The 20,803-nt window shown below is 34.9% G+C and overlaps 1 protein-coding gene across 7 annotated transcripts in view; it reads right to left on the minus strand.

Moving 5' to 3' along the window:
- Tlk (Tousled-like kinase) overlaps positions 1-20,803 on the minus strand; it is a 641,803-nt gene that overhangs the window by 174,764 nt on the left and 446,236 nt on the right. For all 7 annotated transcript variants that reach the window (XM_090394231.1, XM_090394230.1, XM_090394235.1 and 4 more), the window contains 2 exons: positions 17,624-17,760; positions 5,882-6,043 (listed from right to left, as the gene is read on the minus strand). In XM_090394231.1, coding sequence (XP_090250357.1) covers positions 5,882-6,043; positions 17,624-17,760 — 299 coding nt within the window. The remainder of the gene's footprint in view (positions 1-5,881; positions 6,044-17,623; positions 17,761-20,803) is intronic.

Genomic DNA, 20,803 nt, shown 5'->3' on the forward strand with positions numbered 1-20,803 from the left:
TGGAGCAGTGCCATAGCATAAGAAGCTACGTGGAATGAATGTCATTAGTACATGGGAAGTGGTCAGGGATTGTTTTAGTGAGACAGTATCAGACTGCATTCTCAAGGTCAGGAGGATAAACCAAGTAGGGATTAAATGGATGAGTAACAATGTAAAGTGAGAGCTGAAGAAAAAAAAAAAAAAAAAAAAAAAAGCATTCATGGAAGGAATATAAACAAAAAGAGGTGATCAGCTTGCTCATGAACAATATAAGGTGCAAGCAAGAGATTGCACTTTATATTGTTCATGAGTTTAACAAGTATGATAAAGAAGGCTAAATCAGAATTTGACAGAAAATGAGCTAAGCAGGGCAAAATAAATCCAAGAGTTTTTTTTTTTTTGCTATGCAGCAAGTAAAAGAAAGAATGATTATGGAAAGATGAATTTACTCAGTGCTGATGGGAGGAACTGACAAAAGCAGAAGAAATTCAGTTACAAAGTGATCACTTTATCCAGGTGGTTGATATACCTCTCACGTCAATAACTTTGTAGTTGCTGATAAGAAAATTGAGATAGATAAACTGGAGGTACTTAATGTAGTGAAAAATATCAATGTGAATACAGCAAATGGATCTGGATAGTATGTCAGCTGGTGTCCTATGAGAACATACAAGTGAACTGACAGTGCCTCTGGAAAAGTTTCAAGTATGGAAAGAGGGTAAGATAGCTACATTACATAAAGGTGGCTCCAAGACAGAAGTAGCATAATAAAAGACCAATTAGTATCTCTGGAATGGTGGTTAAAGTATTGGAAAAGTTGGTTAAAAATAAAATTCAGAAATGGGTGGATAGGAATATGATATTCTAAAAGGTAGTTCTTGCTTTAGTAATTCATTCACATTTTATAATAAGCTGATAACAGAACTAAATAAAGGAAATGGCTACACTATGATGCTGCTGGACCTTGCAAAGGCATTTGACAGAATGAGCAAATGAGAATGGATATGAGGTTATTGGCATGGATTGATGGGGAAGGGGGGGGGGGTCTGACAGCATCAGAAGGCAGTGTATGGTGGGGTGGAATCAAGGCAAATGAGGGTGACTAGTGGAGTGCCCTATAATCTTCCTAGGCTCTGCACTAGGAAGACTATCCTTTAATTTGTACTGGTAATCTGGGGAGGGCAACAGTTGACAAAGGTTATATAATAGATATCTTGCAGGATGACTTAAATACATTTGCAGTGTGGGCAAAGGACAATGGTTGTAAATTTAATGCTGTTAAACAAAGGATCACAACTGGAAGTTGTCTAAGAGTGTGGTTAGTGTGCAGACTAGGTTCTTTACTGGAGAGTGGTGAATGAGTGAAACAGATTGTCAGCTTTTCACTTTGGGATGAAAGGGTTACATACTCTGTATCACATTGACGGTACTATATTAAAGGAGACTGACAAGGCTAGAGATCTGGGGAGTGATGATGGAGAGAGAGAGAGAGATTTGAAATTCAGAAGACATATTGAAGAGTTGCCAATATAGCTCAGAGGATTACTTGTATACTGAAGAATACACTGACAAATAAAGATAGGGAGGCTATTATTACTCTATAAGGCTATGATTCAGCCACATGTTTACTATGGATTCTTTACTAGGTTCTTTACTGGAGAGTGGTGAAGGAGTGAAACAGATTGTCAGCTTTTCACTTTGGGATGAAAGGGTTACATACTCTGTATCACATTGATGGTACTAGATTAAAGGAGACTGACAAGGCTAGGGATCTGGGGAGTGATGATGGAGAGAGAGAGATTTGAAATTCAGATGACATATTGAAGAGTTGCCAATATAGTTCAGAGGATTACTTGTATATTGAAGAATACACTGACAAGTAAAGATAGGGAGGTTATTATTACTCTATAAGGCTATGATTCAGCCACATGTTTACTATGGGGCACAGATTTGGTCACCTGCATTTCCAGGGGACTGGGGTATTTGGATACAAGTGACTAAGCTTGTGACAGGTTTATGGAATGCTCCCTATGAGAATAAATCAAAGGTGTGTGTGAGTTGCAGAGCTTAGCAAATAGGAGGAAGAGAAGAGGGGGATATGATAGAAAGTTACAAGTTATTACTAAAGGGATTTTATAAACTCGAGAAAAGAAATTTTTCAATACATGGGAAGTAGAGGGAAAACAAGGGATCACACTTGGAAGTTGTCTAAGAGTCTGGTTAGCATGCAGACTAGGTTCTTCACCTGGAGAGTGGTGAATGAGTGGAACCAATTGCCAGAAGTGTTATGAGCGCCCCCAACAGTGAATAAGTTTAAAGAGATGTATGATAGGTATTGTTCTAATGGATAATGTGGTTCTTCCATGATGAGTCTTCTGACTTCATACTTCCCACTTTAAAAGAATTCAGATTAATGAATTAAAGAACTTTTATTTATTTTTTCTAAACATACAAGTTCATCAACCATTCCAGTCAAGAAAACCAAATGTCAGGAAAAAGAAAAAAATCACATTTCTTTTTGGTGATTGGAAACTTCAGACCAGCAACTGTTCAATGATCATTCAAGTTCCTCTGACACTTCATTCTTTAACAGTAAAAGATGAATCACTTTTTCTCTCTCATTCCAGAAAAAGAAGAAACTTTCTTATTTCTGTACCTTAAAACAACAGAAAACAGTTATCCAATCTTACTTTCCTCTTCAATAGCCAGAATAATCAACTTCCGTATAGTCTAAGCTTGAAAAATATGAAAGATTGATTTTACATAGATTAAATGAAAAAAAAAAAAATTATCATTCTTTCAACTTTTCCATTAAGAAAACTGCTTGTATCAACTTCTTCCATCTTATTTTCCTTTAGTGAACTTATAAATGAATATTCATACAAATATCTTCCAAAAGTACATAAAAAGAAGAGAAAAAAACATCTTTGTTTTTCTGTTTGAAATGTTTAAATTCTTGGTAGTCATCAGATGACGACCAAGAATTAGTCGAAACGGACCGCATCCCATCAACCCCCCCTTTTCCCCTTCACTATATAAAAAAATCAACCCTTTCACCTTTTCCCCCACCCTATATAATATAGTAATATAATATATATGTTTATATATATATATTACTGGGAAAAAAAAAAAAAAAAAAAACGGGTTTTTCTAATTTAATTCTGCCAAATTGCCTACCCCCCCCCCCCTCCACACACTCAGTAATTTTTGGACATCACAGAAAGAAGAAAAGCCGCAACACCCAGAAAAAGGTATGTGTAAATTTCTCTTCCTTATGCTACATATACTCTTTGGTAAATTTACATCTACAATGCCCTAAGAATCCATGAGTAAATAGCCAATGACATTTAAACAGGGGCACTCCTAAACTGAAGCAGGCAAAATAGCCGTAATTATAATAGTTTATTAAGAGGAGTAACATGGGAGTTTTCCCAGAAATAATATACAGGATTAAAACAAAGTTTATAAAATTACTTGGTATCTTTAACATATGGTATACCCTAGGTAAAAAAAATTTCTACAAAACAATCTTTTACCCCATCACAATCCCTATGTTCTTTCCTTTCTGTGGAGAGAAGAATAATCAGGCTAAAGGGGAAGGAGATGATTAACTTAAGGCAAAACTAGACAGCTTTTCTACCAAACCTTTTACATAAGAGACAGATAGTGATGAAGTAAATTCCTGATTAAAATGAGCATAAAGGCCACCATGGCTGTTTATTATTCTAGAGATGAGATAAGAATATGAAAAATTGTAAACCTACAGCAACATCAATTGAGCAGGAGGTTTAAGAATTGTTATTAATTTTTTTTCTGCGATTTTTGATTTTTTTTTAAAATAATCTAGAAATCATGTTATAGAGAACAAACATGGAACTTTTTCACACCACTTCTGACCATTAATAAGCAGGATGATGATGATCTCACATGCCCATGCATAGAGAAGGATTCAAACCCTGGCTTATTAGTTGGAGAGTACAATAAACACTTAGCCAACCAAGCTAAATTTAATCAAAATCAGTTCTTGTTCCTGAAGAGATCCTGTGGAACTTTGTGTGTGTGTGTGTGTGTGTGTGTGTGTGTGTGTGCGCGCGCGCACCCAACATCTTGATAACAGATTTCTGATGGTTTCTGCTTTTCGTGTGAATCTGATTCATGGATGGAAAGAGAAAGTCTAGCAAGGAAGAATTCCACAGTACAAAGATGCTGTCCATGTAATGAGTGCTTTTTTTTTTTTTTTTTTTGATGGTGGAGCACCTTTATATTGTTACCTTTTGTCATGTCAAAAGTAACAGAAAACTAATAAAATCTACACAAGTAAATAAGCTAAAACTGGTATATCTGACATTCCAAAATAAAATTAAGTTAGTATATTAGATTATATCATTCTAAAATGTTTATGGGTATAAAGATTAATTTCTTGCAAAAATGTAAAAACTGGGTAAAATAATGACTTCACTCATTACTATGATGAGGGCAGTTGATTAAAACTGATATTTTAATGAATGGTTAAAGCAGATGAACAATTCTCTCTCTCTCTCTCTCATACACACACAACTTTATCCTTCAATAGGAACAAGTGCATGAAATAAGTAAGACTCATGTGGAACCAAAGAAAAACAACTTTCTCTCTATAAATGCTGCACAGACTGGACTGCCAAAGTTAATTTCAAATTAAGAAATATGATATATACTGTTGTTATCTCTCTCTGCTATGAAGTTTGCCAGTAGGATATTAAATTCTGTCTTATTCTCTTCCCATAATTCATGTAAGGGACAAGCAGGTGACCATATCTTACAGAGAGAGCTGACCCATCTGTAGCATCTGCAGCCTCATTTTCCTTGATCCTCACATGGCTTGAATTCAACCAAGTTGAAAGTTCAGATTGGGCCTCATATGATAGAACTGTTAGATCTGGGGAAGTATTGGATGTAGTTGGTTTACCAAAAATTTTAAGTACTTGAGGAGACATTCTTGAATTGGTATAAATAATGCACTTTTGGTAGTATTTCAATTTTGGTAACTTAATACAAGCTGCATGCAGCTCAGCAATATGGTTGATATATTCTGAAAGAATTTAATGAGATATGCTGTAGCAGACTCTACTAGAGATGCTGATTTTGAAATATCTATATAGACAAGTACAAAATCACAGTACTTTGCTTAGTGTGTTTGAAAGGATTACTAGTAGATGGGGGGGGGGGGGGGGGTTAACTAATCTGCACAAGGAGAACCTGCACGATGGAATGTGACTGTGCCATGATGGCAGTATATTTTACTTCTACTCACATTCTTGGTTTTTAATATAGTCCTCATTGATTCCATCAGTTGAACCATTCATTTTTTTACTTTAAAACTCCCATTTTTTGATTAAACGTTTGACTTCAAACCCAGTATTCGGATTCATATGTTCTGGCCAATTTCCCTGTTACTCCATATAAATTTATTCAACTAGCTTTTGACACAATTAACTTTGCTTATGTTACTATTTTTCCCATATTTAATTTGTCATCTTTACTGAAAAATTCTCTAAATAGCTGAAATATTTTACTTGTTTTAAAGGTTCTCCCAGGATACAGTTGATCTTTTCAAGGTTTCTGCCTATTTTCAAAGTTGTCTTTAAATGCTAATTTTCAAATCAAATTTGCTTCAGTAATGAATTGAAATTATTCAGTTAAATAAAAGACACTCATGATTTATAACAATTATTTAGAAGTATATCAAAGAATTTACACACACACACACACACACACACACACACACACACACACACACACACACACACACACAACACTTTAATTAATTATAAGAAAAAATGATTTCAAAATATTTGGAAAACACACACACACATTCATTTTGCATAAATTTCGATGCTGTACATATGTTTTCAACAAGACTTACTCTTTTGGCGGTTCTGGTCTTGCAAAATCTCCATTAGCTATAGCAATATTTGCTCCATTGTTCCCTCTACCTTTTTGTTGACCTGTGCTAGGTTTCTTTTTTCCTAAAAGTTTCCTTTGCCTTTCTATTTCTTCTCTTTCTGTTGCTATTTGTTCTTGTTTTCTATAAAATATAAAAAATTATAAGATAATAAAACAGTAAAAATTTATGAACTTCAGACTTCTCAGGGGATATCTCAAATGTAGTATTTAAATATACTGATATTATTTTCTATTCATTCGATTCCTTGAAACCAAACACTTACTTAACACAATCCCTATAAAAAAAAAAGATGATGATTAAATTTTGATTCAATGGTGACTATGAATAATATCATAGGATATATGTTACATAGTGATTATCCACTTAGTGTGATTAATTGGAAATGAATAAAAGTTGAGGTAAATGAATTTCATGATCGCTGAGAAAGGGGACTTTTTTTAAACTCTACGAAATTATCTAAATGGTGCTTTAAGATGCTATCATAATGATGCAATATACAGATGGTGTTCTAATAAAGAATATGTAAACATACTTTTGTATCTCTGCCTTTTTCAAGAAAGTGTGTGTGCTAAATTAAGGCAAAACTGTAAACTGCACACTAATAAAATAAAAATTATAATCAAAAATTTAATGGAAAATGTTTTCTTTGATGACCTGGTCTAAAACAAAGCAATCTATAAAATCAGAGTTCATTAACTCAATGAACAGTTTTGATGAGATAGGTGAGGTGCCTTCCTAAAAGGATAAAAGTCAATTTTACTTGAAGTTCTTTAGTTATTTTCATGGTTTCCTTGGAATCAGAGTTGCTTAGCTTTTTTTGGAAGAACTTTCCAGCTCTCCTCACAACTGTTGAAAGACATCATTACTGTTTGTTGTATGCAACAAACAGTAATGTCTTTCAACAGTTGACCATGACATATTAAACTGGTGTGAACTCTCAACTAAATGTTCTCTTTCAGCTTGATTAATGATGCAGAGTTTCATATTTAAATGTGTAAAAATCTTACATTCACTAGTTTTGTTTTGTTTTTTTTCATAAGCATACTGTGGATGATAGAACAATATCGATGTCAATTGGTGTTCTGGGTATAAAATTATGTTAAAATTACCTGCTTTTACCTAAGACAAATTTAAGTATTCTGCAGTGTCATTTATTAGACTGTAATTTATTTTTGAATTGCAATGACATCAAATATTTTTTCCTTCAAACTGAATTAAAAAAAAAAAAAAATTCAAAGACATCACATTTCATACAGAACTGGATTCCACAAGAGGAAAAATGCCCACAATGCCAATCCAAATCATAGTGGACTGATGATATCATTAAATTTGCAGGAGTGACATAGGGAAAGAAAGTAAATTTAGTTAGTATTTCTATTATTTGTAGATGTGTGTTTATTTTACTAAACATTAATATGAGAAAATACTAGACTGCATGAAAAAAGCCCTAATGGGACATAATGAAAACTGTTTCAAAGATCCAACACTCTGTAATTTATAAGAAGTAAGAAATTTGAGTGGTTTGGCCTAGTTCATAGATCAGAAGGGCAGTTAATCAAACCAGTGCTCATAAATAAAATTGACAAGAAAAGAACTACAGAAATATCCCAAGTATGATGGACAGATGTGGTAATTCAAAACCTAAGGCAGCTGAAAACAGTTTACACCAGAAGTTATGATAGAGACAAGCGGAAAACCTTAGTGATGGTAGCATTAGACCAAAATAGTCAATTAAGTTGAAGAAAAATTGAATTGTTCTCTTTGTTCTGAAATGAGTTTTGTTTATTCAAAATCCTAGTTAAAAATTATTTCAGAGAATAAATCTTTAGTTTCTGCATTTAAATTGTTTTTCTCCATAATAAACAAAACAAATGTTTAGATTTATGATGACATGCAATTTAAAATAATTTAGAATGTTAGAATACAGGTCTTCAGATCAGATCTTTTCACACTGGTTTCGTCCTTTGAAGTTGCTGAATGGCAATGTGTGTTAAGACCACTAGCCTCTCAATGGTGGGCAAAACTGGGTGTTCTTGAAACCACATTTGTGGTTTTCATATGTGTCAATTATGACCTGAGAGACATAATGTCATGCCAGGTAATTAACTTATATTTAGTCATAAAACTGACACCATCGACTCCATCCATTAAGAATAACAAATTTTACAACCGTGTTAAAAAAAAAAAATTTTTTTCTTGACCATAAAAGCTCTGGAATGACTTCTAATGGGACTATATTGATCAAGTGCATATAATAAACAACTATGTTATACCAACTAGTTTCACCAACTAAGGCTATTGGCATCTTCAAGGGGTACATAACAGATGTAAAGCACTAAAAAGTAAAAAAACTGTTATAAACTATAATCAACCAATTCCAATTATATTAGACAAAGAACAGAATGCATACAATACACGCATAGAGTGTGCATGATCTCACTTGTTTTTATTTAGGAACGTTCTATAGCTGGCACTGTAATTCAGTTCTGATGAGTTAAGAGATCTAATAAGGGTCTTGCAGATCGCGAGCAAGATTAGTCCTTGGTTCCTGTTAAGGTTTTGTATACAGCGGGCAACTGCTGTGGCTTCATTAAAAATTCGGGAGCAGGTCCTCCTCTATGTAAGGAATTGTGCTTCTATCCCACTCTATGATATGGTTCGTTCTTGAGAAATGAAAAGCTAACCCCGATTTTTTTTCTCTGTTATTATTGACATTACCAATGTGTTCTTTTTGCCTAATTTCAAGGCTCCTTGAAGTCTGGCCAATGTAATCAAGCCATACCTTGTCCCTGGAGTTTACAACATACTCTGCACGAGCAGGGTATGTTGTAAACTCCAGCATATTTGAAGAAAAAATGGCTATCTTAAGAATTGCCTAATTGTTTCTGTAGGTTTAAAGGCCACTCTTATTTTATGTGGTCTAAGGAGTCTTGCAGTCTTATTTGAAACTGTCTCTAAGTATGGAATGACGATGGTAGAAATATAATGTATGTCATCTCGTTGTCTTTGTAGGGGGTCAGAGAAAAGTATCTTGTGGACGAGTCTTCGAGGAAATCCATTCATGGTAAGGTTGTTAGATATCAGGGATAGTTCTTCCTGGAGGTCTTGTTGATCTGTTGTAAGGAGAGGCATGGTTCTTCAGTATGTGTACAATGCTAAGTTTCTGAGAAATGTGGTGGGAGGAAGTGAAATGTAAATAACGTCCTGTATTGGAGGTTTGCGGTAAACTGGGAGGTTGATACCACCATTCGTTAGCTTCTTAATTAAAGTTTCCAGAAATGGTAATTGGTTATCTTTTTCAAGTTCTAGAGTGCATTTGATTGTGTGGTGTAAAGAGTTGATCTTGTTTAGAAAGTCTAACAGGTCCGTTTTTGTGGTTCCAAACAATAAAGATATCGTCCACGTATCTCCACCATACTGTGGGTTTAGGGTCTACTTGAGATAAGATTTTACTTTCAAAATCCTCCATAAAGAGATCAGCACAAGATGGAGAGAGAGAGAGAGGGGGGGGGGATACCCCTTGCAAGATCAGTCAACTGCTGATATATGGTTTTATTCCATATGAAAAAGTTTGATGTTAAACAATGACGGAACAGAGAAGTAATATCTTGTGGGAGCAAACTTCCTAAAATGTTGATGACTTCCTTCGCAGGGATGTTAGTGAATAGAGATGTAACATCTAGGCTGGCAAGTAGATCCGTATTGGAGATTGAGATGTTGCTCAGTTTCTCTATGAAATGTTGCAAATTTCATATATAACAACATTTCAATCTTCAATATGGATCGACTCGCCAGCCTAGATGTTACATCTCTATTCACTAACATAAAAATGGCTTTTTTTGTGGAATTCTAGCATTTAAACCAAATTCCTGTAGTCTGTGCCGAACAGTCCTTGTACTCAACTTCACATTGTATTGTGCCATTTCTTCTTGTATACACCCAGATGATTTTCTTCTGTCACATAGGTACAGTCTCTCAATTCTTCTATCATCACTTGCTGTTGTGCACCTTTTCCTGTCTTTACCAGTCTGGTTTTGTAGTGACTGAGTCTCCTTATACCTCTTCAAAAATTTAGAAATGCCACCTTTGGTTAAGTTTCCACCAATTTTTCTTCTAATTTCTTCATAACTGTAGCCTTGTTCACTTAATAGTACTATTTTACATCACTTTCTGGGTGACCAGTCAACTCTTTGCACCATCGCTTTAATTTTATTACGTTTTACAAGCTCACTAAATGAAATAACACAAAAAAAAAAAACCAACCAATTTGATAGCAATCACATAACACACTGACAAATGTCCTCCTCTCAGCTCCAATACATGACATCAATAGCTGAATCCTACTGTGACCTTATTGGCTCATTACCAAAACAAGATGACACCTGATTAGCTCTCTAAAAACTCACTGTCATTGGCTACATTCAAATGAAGGAAAGCTACTTCATATCAACCTAAGCAAGTTGTGCTTCTTTTTTCTGGTTATTTGGCTATAACTTTTCATAGAATACAGATAATTGAGCAAAATGCATTATATTCTTGATTAAATTATCTTTCCATTGATATATAATTTTATGATTTTATAATTTTATGATATAGAATTTGGTATTACACCAAAAAAAAGTGGTGTTATGAGCCATCAAACCTCAAAAATACACTTTTTCCAAAAGGTTTCCACAATTTTGGCCACTAGTGTACATTTAGGGGTGCTTAAGGGTCAAAGCTGTATAACTGAGAGGAGACCTCCACATAGCCTTTAAAGGAATGCGGAGAACCGACCAGGGCTTCTGACCTAATGTCAAATCCTCACCTTCTCGTGGTGCACCCTGTTGGGTATCTACTTTGATACTGAACGAACGAGGATGGGCTGGCAATTTGGGATTTAGCCGACCAAATTGTATTCTTATTGGTTAAACCAAAATAGAAAATGATGGTACAACATGACAAAATTTCATGCGGGCGGGGGCGTCGCCCGGTTAAACAAATCCCCCGTTGTTTCCGCCAGGGAACCAGGGTGAACAGCGAAAAGTCAGCTACTGGAACAAATCTGAAAACAAACCCCAACTCAACATCACCAGAGTTAAAGATCGGTACTATCAATGTAAGAAGCCTGAATGGCAAAGAAATGGAGCTGGCTGAGGAATTAGATAAGTACCAGACCGACATAATAGGGGTGACTGAAACAAAAAAGACCAAAACTGGTGAGATCTTTCTGAGCAATAAATACAAAATGTTATATTCAGCCAATGACAATCAAGGAAAAGAAGGAGTAGCCATAGTATTCAACACAAAATATGAGGCTAATCTTCTTGAATGGCAGTCAGTCTCAAGTAGAGTAATGTGGGTAAATATGAGAATGGGGAACTGGACAATGAGACTTATTTGTGCCTATGGTCCCACAGAAGGTTCTACTAAGGTAGAAGTGGAGGAATTTTTTGAGGCTTTAGAAAAAGCAACTGACACAATGAAAAAGGAAAAGTTGGTCCTTGTTGGGGATCTAAATAGCAGAGTAGGAAATGATTGTGAGACATACAAAAATATTTTGGGAAAATTTGGAGAAAAGAGCAAAGCTAATAATAATGGCAAATATCTGTTGGATTTCTGCTCAGGACATGGACTTGTTATTACTAACACCATGTTCCAACATAAAAATGTGCACAAATTCACATGGAGAGAAGAGGCTAGGAATAAGAAAAGTCTCATTGACTATGTTATTGTTGATAGTGATGTTTTCTCCCTGGTGCAGGACACCAGAGTGTACAGAGGATTTGAAATTGGAAGTGATCACTATTTAGTCTTGAGCAAGATAAAATTGAATTTCATATTGAAAAGAAAAACATGTAAGAAAGTTTTAAAGCGAATAAAAGTTGAGAAGCTCTCAGATGTGAACTGTAGACTAAAATACACAAAGATTATTGAAGAAAAAATGAAAGAGTTTGAGAAGAGGAATCAAACCTTGGAGATTCAGTGGCAAACTCTGAAGAAAACATTGATTGATTCTGCCAGAGAGGCATGTGGTGAGGTTGTGTGCAAGGATAAAAAAATCAGAACTCCCTGGTGGACACAGGAAGTTAAAGAGGCAGTGAAGGAAAAGAAGAAAGCATATCAAAAGTTCCTGGTAAATAAGTCAGCTTTACTCTTACAGAATACAGAGACAAATGTAAGAAAGCGAAACACTGTGTAAAACTAGCTAAACAAAAGTCATGGGAGGACTTTGGCAAGAATATAGAAAATAAATATCAAGAAGGTGGCAAAATATTCTGAAGGTTGTTGAAGAAGCTTAGGAATGGAGGAAAGAGTGCTGTAAAAGGAATTAGAGATGATAAAGGTGACATGAAAACAGGAGAAAAAGATATCCTTGAAGTATGGAGTAATTACTTTGAAAAACTGCTAAATGAAACAAGCAGTGATGACAGCACAGTGATAAAAAACACTGACCAGGCATGCAGTCAGGATTACATATCCATACTTGAAGTAGAAAAAGCCATCAAAGGCTTGAAATGTGGAAAGGCAGCAGGAGTAGATGATATTCGACCAGAAATGCTGAAGCATGGTGGTATAAGTCTTACAGTGCCTGCACTGCATAGTTCAGAAAGCCTGGACAGAGGGACGAATTCCTGATGATTGGAGTAGAGCTCTCATAGTATAAAAAGGGAAATAAAACTGAATGTGAGAATTACAGAGGTATTTCCCAATGAGTGTTCCTGGCAAGATCTATGCAAGTATACTTGAGAAACAGATGAGAAGAATTGTGGAAGAAAAGCCTGGTGAAGAACAAGCTGGATTCAGGCCAAATAGAGGCTGTCAGGATCAGATCTTCACTTTACGACAAATAGTGGAGAAAGCATGGGAATATAACATAGATCTGTATTTAAGTTTTGTTGATTTGGAAAAGGCATATGACAAGGTGCCAAGAGAGAAGCTATTCAATACGCTGCAGTTATATGGTGTCAATGGGGCATTATATCAAGCAATACTTAGTCTTTATTTGAGTTGTAAGTCAGCAGTTAGAATTGAAGGAAGTACAGGAAGATGGTTTAATGTTAAATCTGGTGTGAGACAAGGATGTACATTATCCCCTCTGTTATTCATTATCTATATGAATCACATTATGAAGGAATGTGGTATTAAACATGATATCAAAATTGGAGATGTTAATGTCAGCTCTTTGCTTTATGCAGATGATGTTATACTTCTAAATAAATCCGCTACAAGTCTGCAAGATTCTCTGACTAAATTGAATAGCTGTTGTAATAGATATGGTATGAAGGTCAGCAATAAAAAGACAAAGACAATGAAAATAGGCAGAATCATTGAAAATGTCAACTGTGTTGTGAATGGAGAACCTGTGGAACAAGTAAAACATTTCAGCTACTTAGGCACGATTTTTACTGAAGATGGTAAATTAAATATAGAAATAGACAACAGAATCAGCAAAGCTGGTATGGTGGAAAGTCAATTGAATAAATTCATATGGAATAAAAAAGAAATTAGTCGGAACACTAAATTAGCTGTAGACAAGACAGTGTTCAAACCAGTTTTAACTTATGGATCTGAGAGCTGGGTCAGAAGTAAAACACTTGACCAAAGACTAGAGACCGCAGATATGAGAGTCCTGAGAAAGATTAGAGGCGTGAACAGATGGCATCAATGGCAATATCATATTAAAAATGAGGATATTAGGAAAGAACTTGACATTGTCAGCATCCAGGAATGTGTTAGCAGAGCTAATCTCAGGTGGTATGGTCACTTAAATAGAATGGGAGAGGAAAGATTGGCAAAACAAGTGTTCTCTGCCAGGTTGGCAGGAAAACGACCCAGAGGAAGACCAAGATATAGGTGGATTGATACGGTACAAAGTGCCTTAGACGATAGAAATATAAGATCTGATAATGTTGGAGTCTTGACAAGTAACAGACTGATTTGGAGGAAAATTGTAGATAGGAAGTTAGTAATGATGTAATTTTTTCATGTAGTACTGTCATATCCTGTACACCCCTTGAGGGTACATGGCAGGAATTTGATGATGATGATGATGATGATGGTGTACATTTAACATATTCCAAAAAAAAGAGAGAGAAAATCCACCATCAAACAAACGACCAATTCACAAAAATAAATCATTTGACAATATTATAGTAGAACAAGAGATATGTTTAGAAAAATAAATGATGTTACAGGGAAGTTTATCCCTAGATTAGGAGTTGTAAAAAGTAATTTGGGAAAATGTCTGATTGAAGAAGAAACAGTGAAAAAAAGATGGAAAGAGTATGCAGATAATATGCAGATATGCAGATAATGCAGACAAGAAAGATAATAATACTGAAGGAAAATTTGAAAGGAAAGAATTTGTTGAGGAATCCATGATAATGAAAAGTGAAGTGATTTCAGCAATGGAACAGCTGCCAAAAGGAAAAGCTGATGGAGTGTCAGTGGAATTATTGAGAGCAGCTGGGGATGAAGAAGTGACTGAAATTTGTCAACAGGTTTGGAAGAAAATATACTGGCATAGAGATTGGAAAACATCAGTATTCAACCCAATTCCAAAAAATTCAGCCAGAAATTGTAAGAATTATAAATCATTGCTTTAATTTCACATATAAGTAAAGTTATGCCGAAAGTGATCCAACAAAAGTTGGAGCCTTATGTGAACAGAGAAATGTTCACAACAGGCAGGCTTTAGGAGAGGTAGAGAAACTAAAGACCTAATAGCAAAAATGAGATGGATTATGAACAGAAGAAGAGAATTTCAAAAGGAAGTCATCATCTCGTATGTTATGCTTTCGCATAGGCCTACACATTTTACCGTGTAAGCTTCCATAACCAATAATCCTGCAGAATAGGTTCGTTGCTCCTTATTCCCGGTGGTATCCCATGTCTGTCGAAGAGTGTGTTCACAGGACCGGTTTGCCTGCTTTGAGGAAGGAAAAACCCCAGGATAAACTGGGGGGAAAAAACCCCGCTGTCCACACCCAAGACCGGCTAACCTTGGCTATGGCTGAGGAAGATCCTTAAGCTCCTCATGTCACCGACGGGAATCGAACCTAGGACACTCCTTCCCCAGGCATATGGTTGCGAAGCACATGACCACTAGGCTAACCGCGCAAACCAAAAGGAAGTATTCATCTGTTTTATTGCTTATAAGAAAGCATTTGATTGCATAGATCACAACAGACTGTGGATTATAATGAGATCAATGGTAATGCCTGAGCATCTAATTCTCTTGATAAGAGAGCTGTACGACAGCTTTCTTATCAAGACAGTCTCTTCAGTAAAAAGCCTTTGGAGAAACAGACAGTGTTTGAGTAGAAAAAGCAGGTGAGGCAGAATTGTATACTGTTGCACTACTTTTTAATATCTTTAGTGAATATGTTATGAGAATGGCTGATTTACACAAAGATCCACTTGGAATTAAGACTGTTGGAAGAAAATAAATAATTTAAGATATGCAGATGATACAACCCTCATAGCAGAAACTAAGGAAGATCTGGAGTGGTTGATTCTATTGATTTAGACAGAAAGTAACAAAGCCGGGCTTAATTTAAACAACAGTAAAACAAAAGTGATAGCTTCTGGCAATTTAAATGAATTTCTAAGAGGGGGATAAAATAGAAATCATCGAAAGTTACAATTTACTGGAGTCCAAAATCAGAAATGATGTAAATGTGAAGATGAAATTAAAAGAAGGACAGTCGTGGGGGGGGGGGGGGGGGGCGATGCTAAACCTGACAAAAATTATGAAAGATAGAGGTGTGAGTAAGGCCACAAAAGTTAGAACTGTCAAAGCAATGGTATTTCTAGTAGCGATGTATGGATGTGAAAGCTGGATTATTAAGAAGAAAGACAGAAGCAAATTGATTCCTTTGAGTTATGGGTGTGGAGGAGAATCCCGTGGACTGAGAATGACCAATAAGAAGGTTTTAGAGAATATAAAGACGGAATTCATTTTATAAATTATGGACTTTACAACTGTGTTATAAATAACTATTTTAATTTCCCTGATGTTTCGACCTTCATATTAAGGTCATCATCTGGAGTATATATACAAGGAAAAGCTGAGTTACATTTCACACAGTAAGCTAAAGAAACAATGATTTGATCACTGGTTATTCTACTGGCATGACCTCTAGTGGAAGAAAAAAAAAACAGATAAAATTACAAATTAATTTATTATTATTTAGAAACTACACCAAAGCTAAATTCTATTTAAGATAACACAAGAGAAACATTCTTTCTTATAGATAGTTTTCTTACAGTAACAATGATGTCCTATTTTTAACATTATAATTGTTATATTAGATTTAGGATTCTGTATTATCTACAGTCCTGTTTATAGTTAACTCTTAGGAAGAAAGGCTCCATGGGTAGAATATGTGCCTTCCATATGGTTGGGATTTTTAGACCATTATTGTTCAGATTGGGGGTCAGGACAGCCAGACACTAGACACCTTCCTGAGCCACCTAACAAACAACACAAATGCATACAGTTCACAACTGAGATTGAAAAACGGAGCACACACTTCCATTTCTAGATACACTTGTCACACGTCTTTCCTTCACTGTTTACCGGAAACCGACACATACTGGCCAATATATACACAAACTCCTACTACCACTCAACACAAAAACTAAGTGTCATTAATACTCTAAAAAACAGGGCTTTGAAGATCTGCTCCAATGAACAAACAATAAACAGTTAACATGCAATGTTGGACACCTATAGGTTGGAAAGTTTATTTAAAAATTGTGCAGGGAAGATTATTCCAAAGGATTAATGAATGGATGTTGACCAGCAATTGTTCATGTGTTTACAAAGGCTTGCCAAGTAGAGGAATGATAGCAAAAAGTCCAACAGAATAATGCCACAGAAATACTCATAGAAGAGCAAGTCAGAAAGAGAACACCTATGAGAAAGCAAACCTGTGTGCGTGTGGGTGGGTTGCCAATTAAATTAACTGCCTTTTTCCTTCTGGATAGTATCGATAATTGTTGTAGAGGTTCAGGTACACCACTCCATTTGAGAACACTATTCTAGGTAGGCAGATTTATACAGTATCAGGAGTTGAATAGATGAGAAGTAATATGTTGAGCGGAAAAAGGATGTTTAATTCTTTGGAAACAGAAGAGGCTAGAGGAGCAAGTCAGTCCAAAAAGGAATACCTCATATGGAGAGCTCAATATTATCAAAGTTGATGGTAGGTATTTGGGCATATATAGATATATGCAAGATATATATATATATATATATATGCCACATCCTACAGAATGCTGAATCATTGTTTGACTCTCCAACTACAGGTTCAATCTATTCTGATTAACCTCCAAATGATATCTAATTATTAAGGAGCATCAGCATCTATCACAGTAAATAAAAGAAGAAAAAGAAGATTCAGTGGGTCAGAAGAAGCAAGTTGTTCTCCATATTGCATAATTGGAAATACATGAAGGTTTATTACCAATTATTTAACTTTGACTCCTAAGTGATTGTAATGTAAATATAAATAGTACTCAACTGACAGTAATCCATATGATTATAGGTTAGTATCAACTGATCTATATTTATACTGATATAACTATTAGCATTTATATTTGCATAACTATCTGCATTTATAATGACAATTTATATTGGCATTTCTCACGCATGAAATGGTATTCGATATTTCATTTAATCATGAGATAAAATATTTATAAGTCACAACTTACTTTATAAGCTCAGTAAATGCATAGCCATCAACCCAATTTTCTACAAAGGAAGCCCCTTGCCTCTGATTGATAAACTGACCTAGCCGAAGTCGGTTCTGCATACATTTCTGCCGCGCTGCTTTCTTTTCCATTGTAGACTATTTAATAAAAGAGAAAATTATAGCAAAAAGGACTTAAAATGAAGGAGCATAAAAATATTTTTATTAATAAAAACAGAAAATTTAAGGGAAAAAAATGAAGATGGGTTTAAGAATAAATAAACAGATATTTTCTTAGCAGAATGAAAAGTTGACAAACATGAATTATAAAATTGAAAACACAATAACTTCTATTCTTCTCATTTATGCTATTGCAAATTCTGAATTTTGTAGGGATTTTCCTACAGATATTTTTGATTTTATGATGTCAATGATATTTACATGGCTTACTGAATAAATATCACTTGTAGGATCTGAATTATTCAAATTTTGTTGATGATTATAGAACACTTTCTGAAACTTTATTTGGATATTTGTAAATCATATTTCTTCTTCAAACCCTTCCTCCTCCAATTTGATCTGAGATTATTCTGAGAATCCCAGATCAAATTATTTCCACCAGAAAAACACACAGCTCTGCAAATGTTCTCTAATTCTTTCCCAATATTGTTTGTTTTTACTATCATCAAATTATACTATCATGGATAACTAAAAGCAGTTAATTAATTTCCACTCATACTGATATAACCTGTTGTATTCTGCTATTTGCAAAATACAGCAGATTATATCAATATCAATAAGTGCAGATAAAAGTAACAACATGTTACAGGAATTCATGTTGCAGTAATATCTCAAAAATTCTCCATCTTAGTCAAGTGATGATCAATAAGAAATGGCTTACTGTTGTTTGCAGAAATAGAAAGCATGCATCAAGACAGTGAAAAACAGTTATATAATACTCAATCTATGATGGACTGGACTAAGCTGCTCTTGAACATAATCTCACCTCACAATTATTAAATTTTAGACTGCAGACCTTCATTAAAGCTGGCAACTATTCTTAAGAACTCTGCCAACAACATATTAAGACGTATTTCAACAATAAAAAGGCATGTCTTTTATGCTACTCTCTTTTTTCTTAAGGAATATCATCCACGAAAGGTCATAAACCTATTGTAATCACTGCAGTACTATGGGGTAGCTAAGGTAAATGTCAAGGAAGGTGGCAACATGTTCTGAAAGTTATTGAAGATAAAGCTATTCTACATGTCTAGATTAATTACTTCGTAAGATTTTTAAATGAAACAAGCAGTGACAGAAAAGTTGAAGAAAATATTCAAGGGGAATACAATTATAAGTACCTATTCAATACTTGAGGTAGTCAAAAACCCACCAAAAACCTGATATGTGAAAATGCAGTTAGACTAAATGATATTCAACCAGAAATGCTCAAAATTTTGAGGTATGAAAGTTTTATAGTACTTCACATAATTTAAAAGGGTGGAGAGAAGGTAGAATGCTGGATGACTCATCCATCTAAGGCAGGGATTCTCAACCAATAGTATACGCGTACCACTGGTGGTACGTGAGCCACTGCCTTACTGGTACATCTAATATCTTGAATTAAATATAGTGGTACGCCACTGGAAAAGGTTGAGACCCCCTGATCTAAGGGATATAAAACTGAATGTGAAAATTTCATAAAATTATCCCTACTGAGTGTTCCATATAAGATTTCTGCAAGCACTTGAGAACATGCTATGAAAAATTGTAGAAGAGAAATGTTTAGAAGAACAAGCTGGGTTCCCACTAAAGAAGATCAGTGAAATTATGGGAATTATGCCAAAAGAAAAGCTGTTTCAAAACAATTATATGATGAAAACAGGACACTACATTGAGCAATGTAGAGTCTCTAGATAAGATATAAGTTGGCCATTAGAAATGAAGGAAGTGCAGGAATGCGGTTTGATATAAAATCAGATGTGAGATAAAAAAATGAGCACTATCTTCATCACATTGTGAAAGACATTAGGCCTCATATAAAAATTGGAGATGGAACTCTCAGCTCATTACTTTATGCAGATCATGTTATACTCTTAAATAAATCCACCACAAGTTTTCAGTATTCCTTAACTAGACTGAATAATTGCTACAACAAATTTAATATAGAAATCGACAGGTAAAAAGACAAAATATGAAAATAGGTAGAACACTGAAAACATGAATTGCATCCTGAATGGGGGAACCTATTGAAGAAGGAACAATGTCAGATATTTAGGCACAACTTTTGATGAAGCAAATTAAATCTGAAAACAGCAACAGGATAAGCAAAGCTGGTATAGTCAGGAGTGAACTGAATAAATTTGTATAGAATATGAGAGAAATTGGTTAAAATACTAAACTAGTCATATACAGGACTGTGTTCAAACTAATTTTATCTTATAGAATCAGAGGTTCACTTAGAAATATAAAACACAAAGACTGAAAAACCACAGATATTTCTGAAAAAAATCAGGAGAGTCAAAAAATACCAACAATGGCAGAATCATGCTAAAAATGAAGATATTAGGAAGGAATGTTGACACTGTTAGCAGTTACGGATATGTGAGCAGTGCTAATCTCAGGTAATATGATAATTTACACAGAATAAAAGAGGAAAAGATAGCAATGTCTGTGTTTGATGCCACAATGATAGGAAAGAGACCCAGAGGAAGATCAAGATGTAGGTGGACTGATGCAATAAGAAGTCATAGAAGACCAAAATATAAGATCTGACAATACTGGAGTCCTGACAGGTAATAACAGAAGAATGAGGAGAGAAAATGTTGACAGAAAGTTAGTAATAATATAAACTGTTCATGTAGTACTATCACAGTATTATGTAAATCCTTGAAGGTACAAGTCAAGGATTTGGTGATGACTCATGATTGCATCCTGTGGATGCAGTTACGAACAGCAGTCTATTTCTGGCAGTGTTTTTGAATAACGTAAGCTGATTCTCCAAACAGTCTCTAATTTTTACTGCCATGTTACTGTATTAAGAGTGTTGAGTATGTGGTCAGTTAACATAAAAAAAAAAAAGAAACCTCGAAATCAAAAGCATGGTATAGTGCATTTAATGGTGCAGAGTTGAGTGCTTCTTAAACTATTTATAAGAAGCACTCAACTCTGCACCATTAATTGTTAGGCAAATGATTTCGCT

Source organism: Typopeltis vanoorti, chromosome 6, assembly GCF_054136105.1.
Source record: "Typopeltis vanoorti isolate ZY-2024b chromosome 6, IOZ_Tvanoo_1.0, whole genome shotgun sequence".
In the NCBI taxonomy this organism is placed as follows: Eukaryota; Metazoa; Arthropoda; class Arachnida; order Uropygi; family Thelyphonidae; genus Typopeltis; species Typopeltis vanoorti.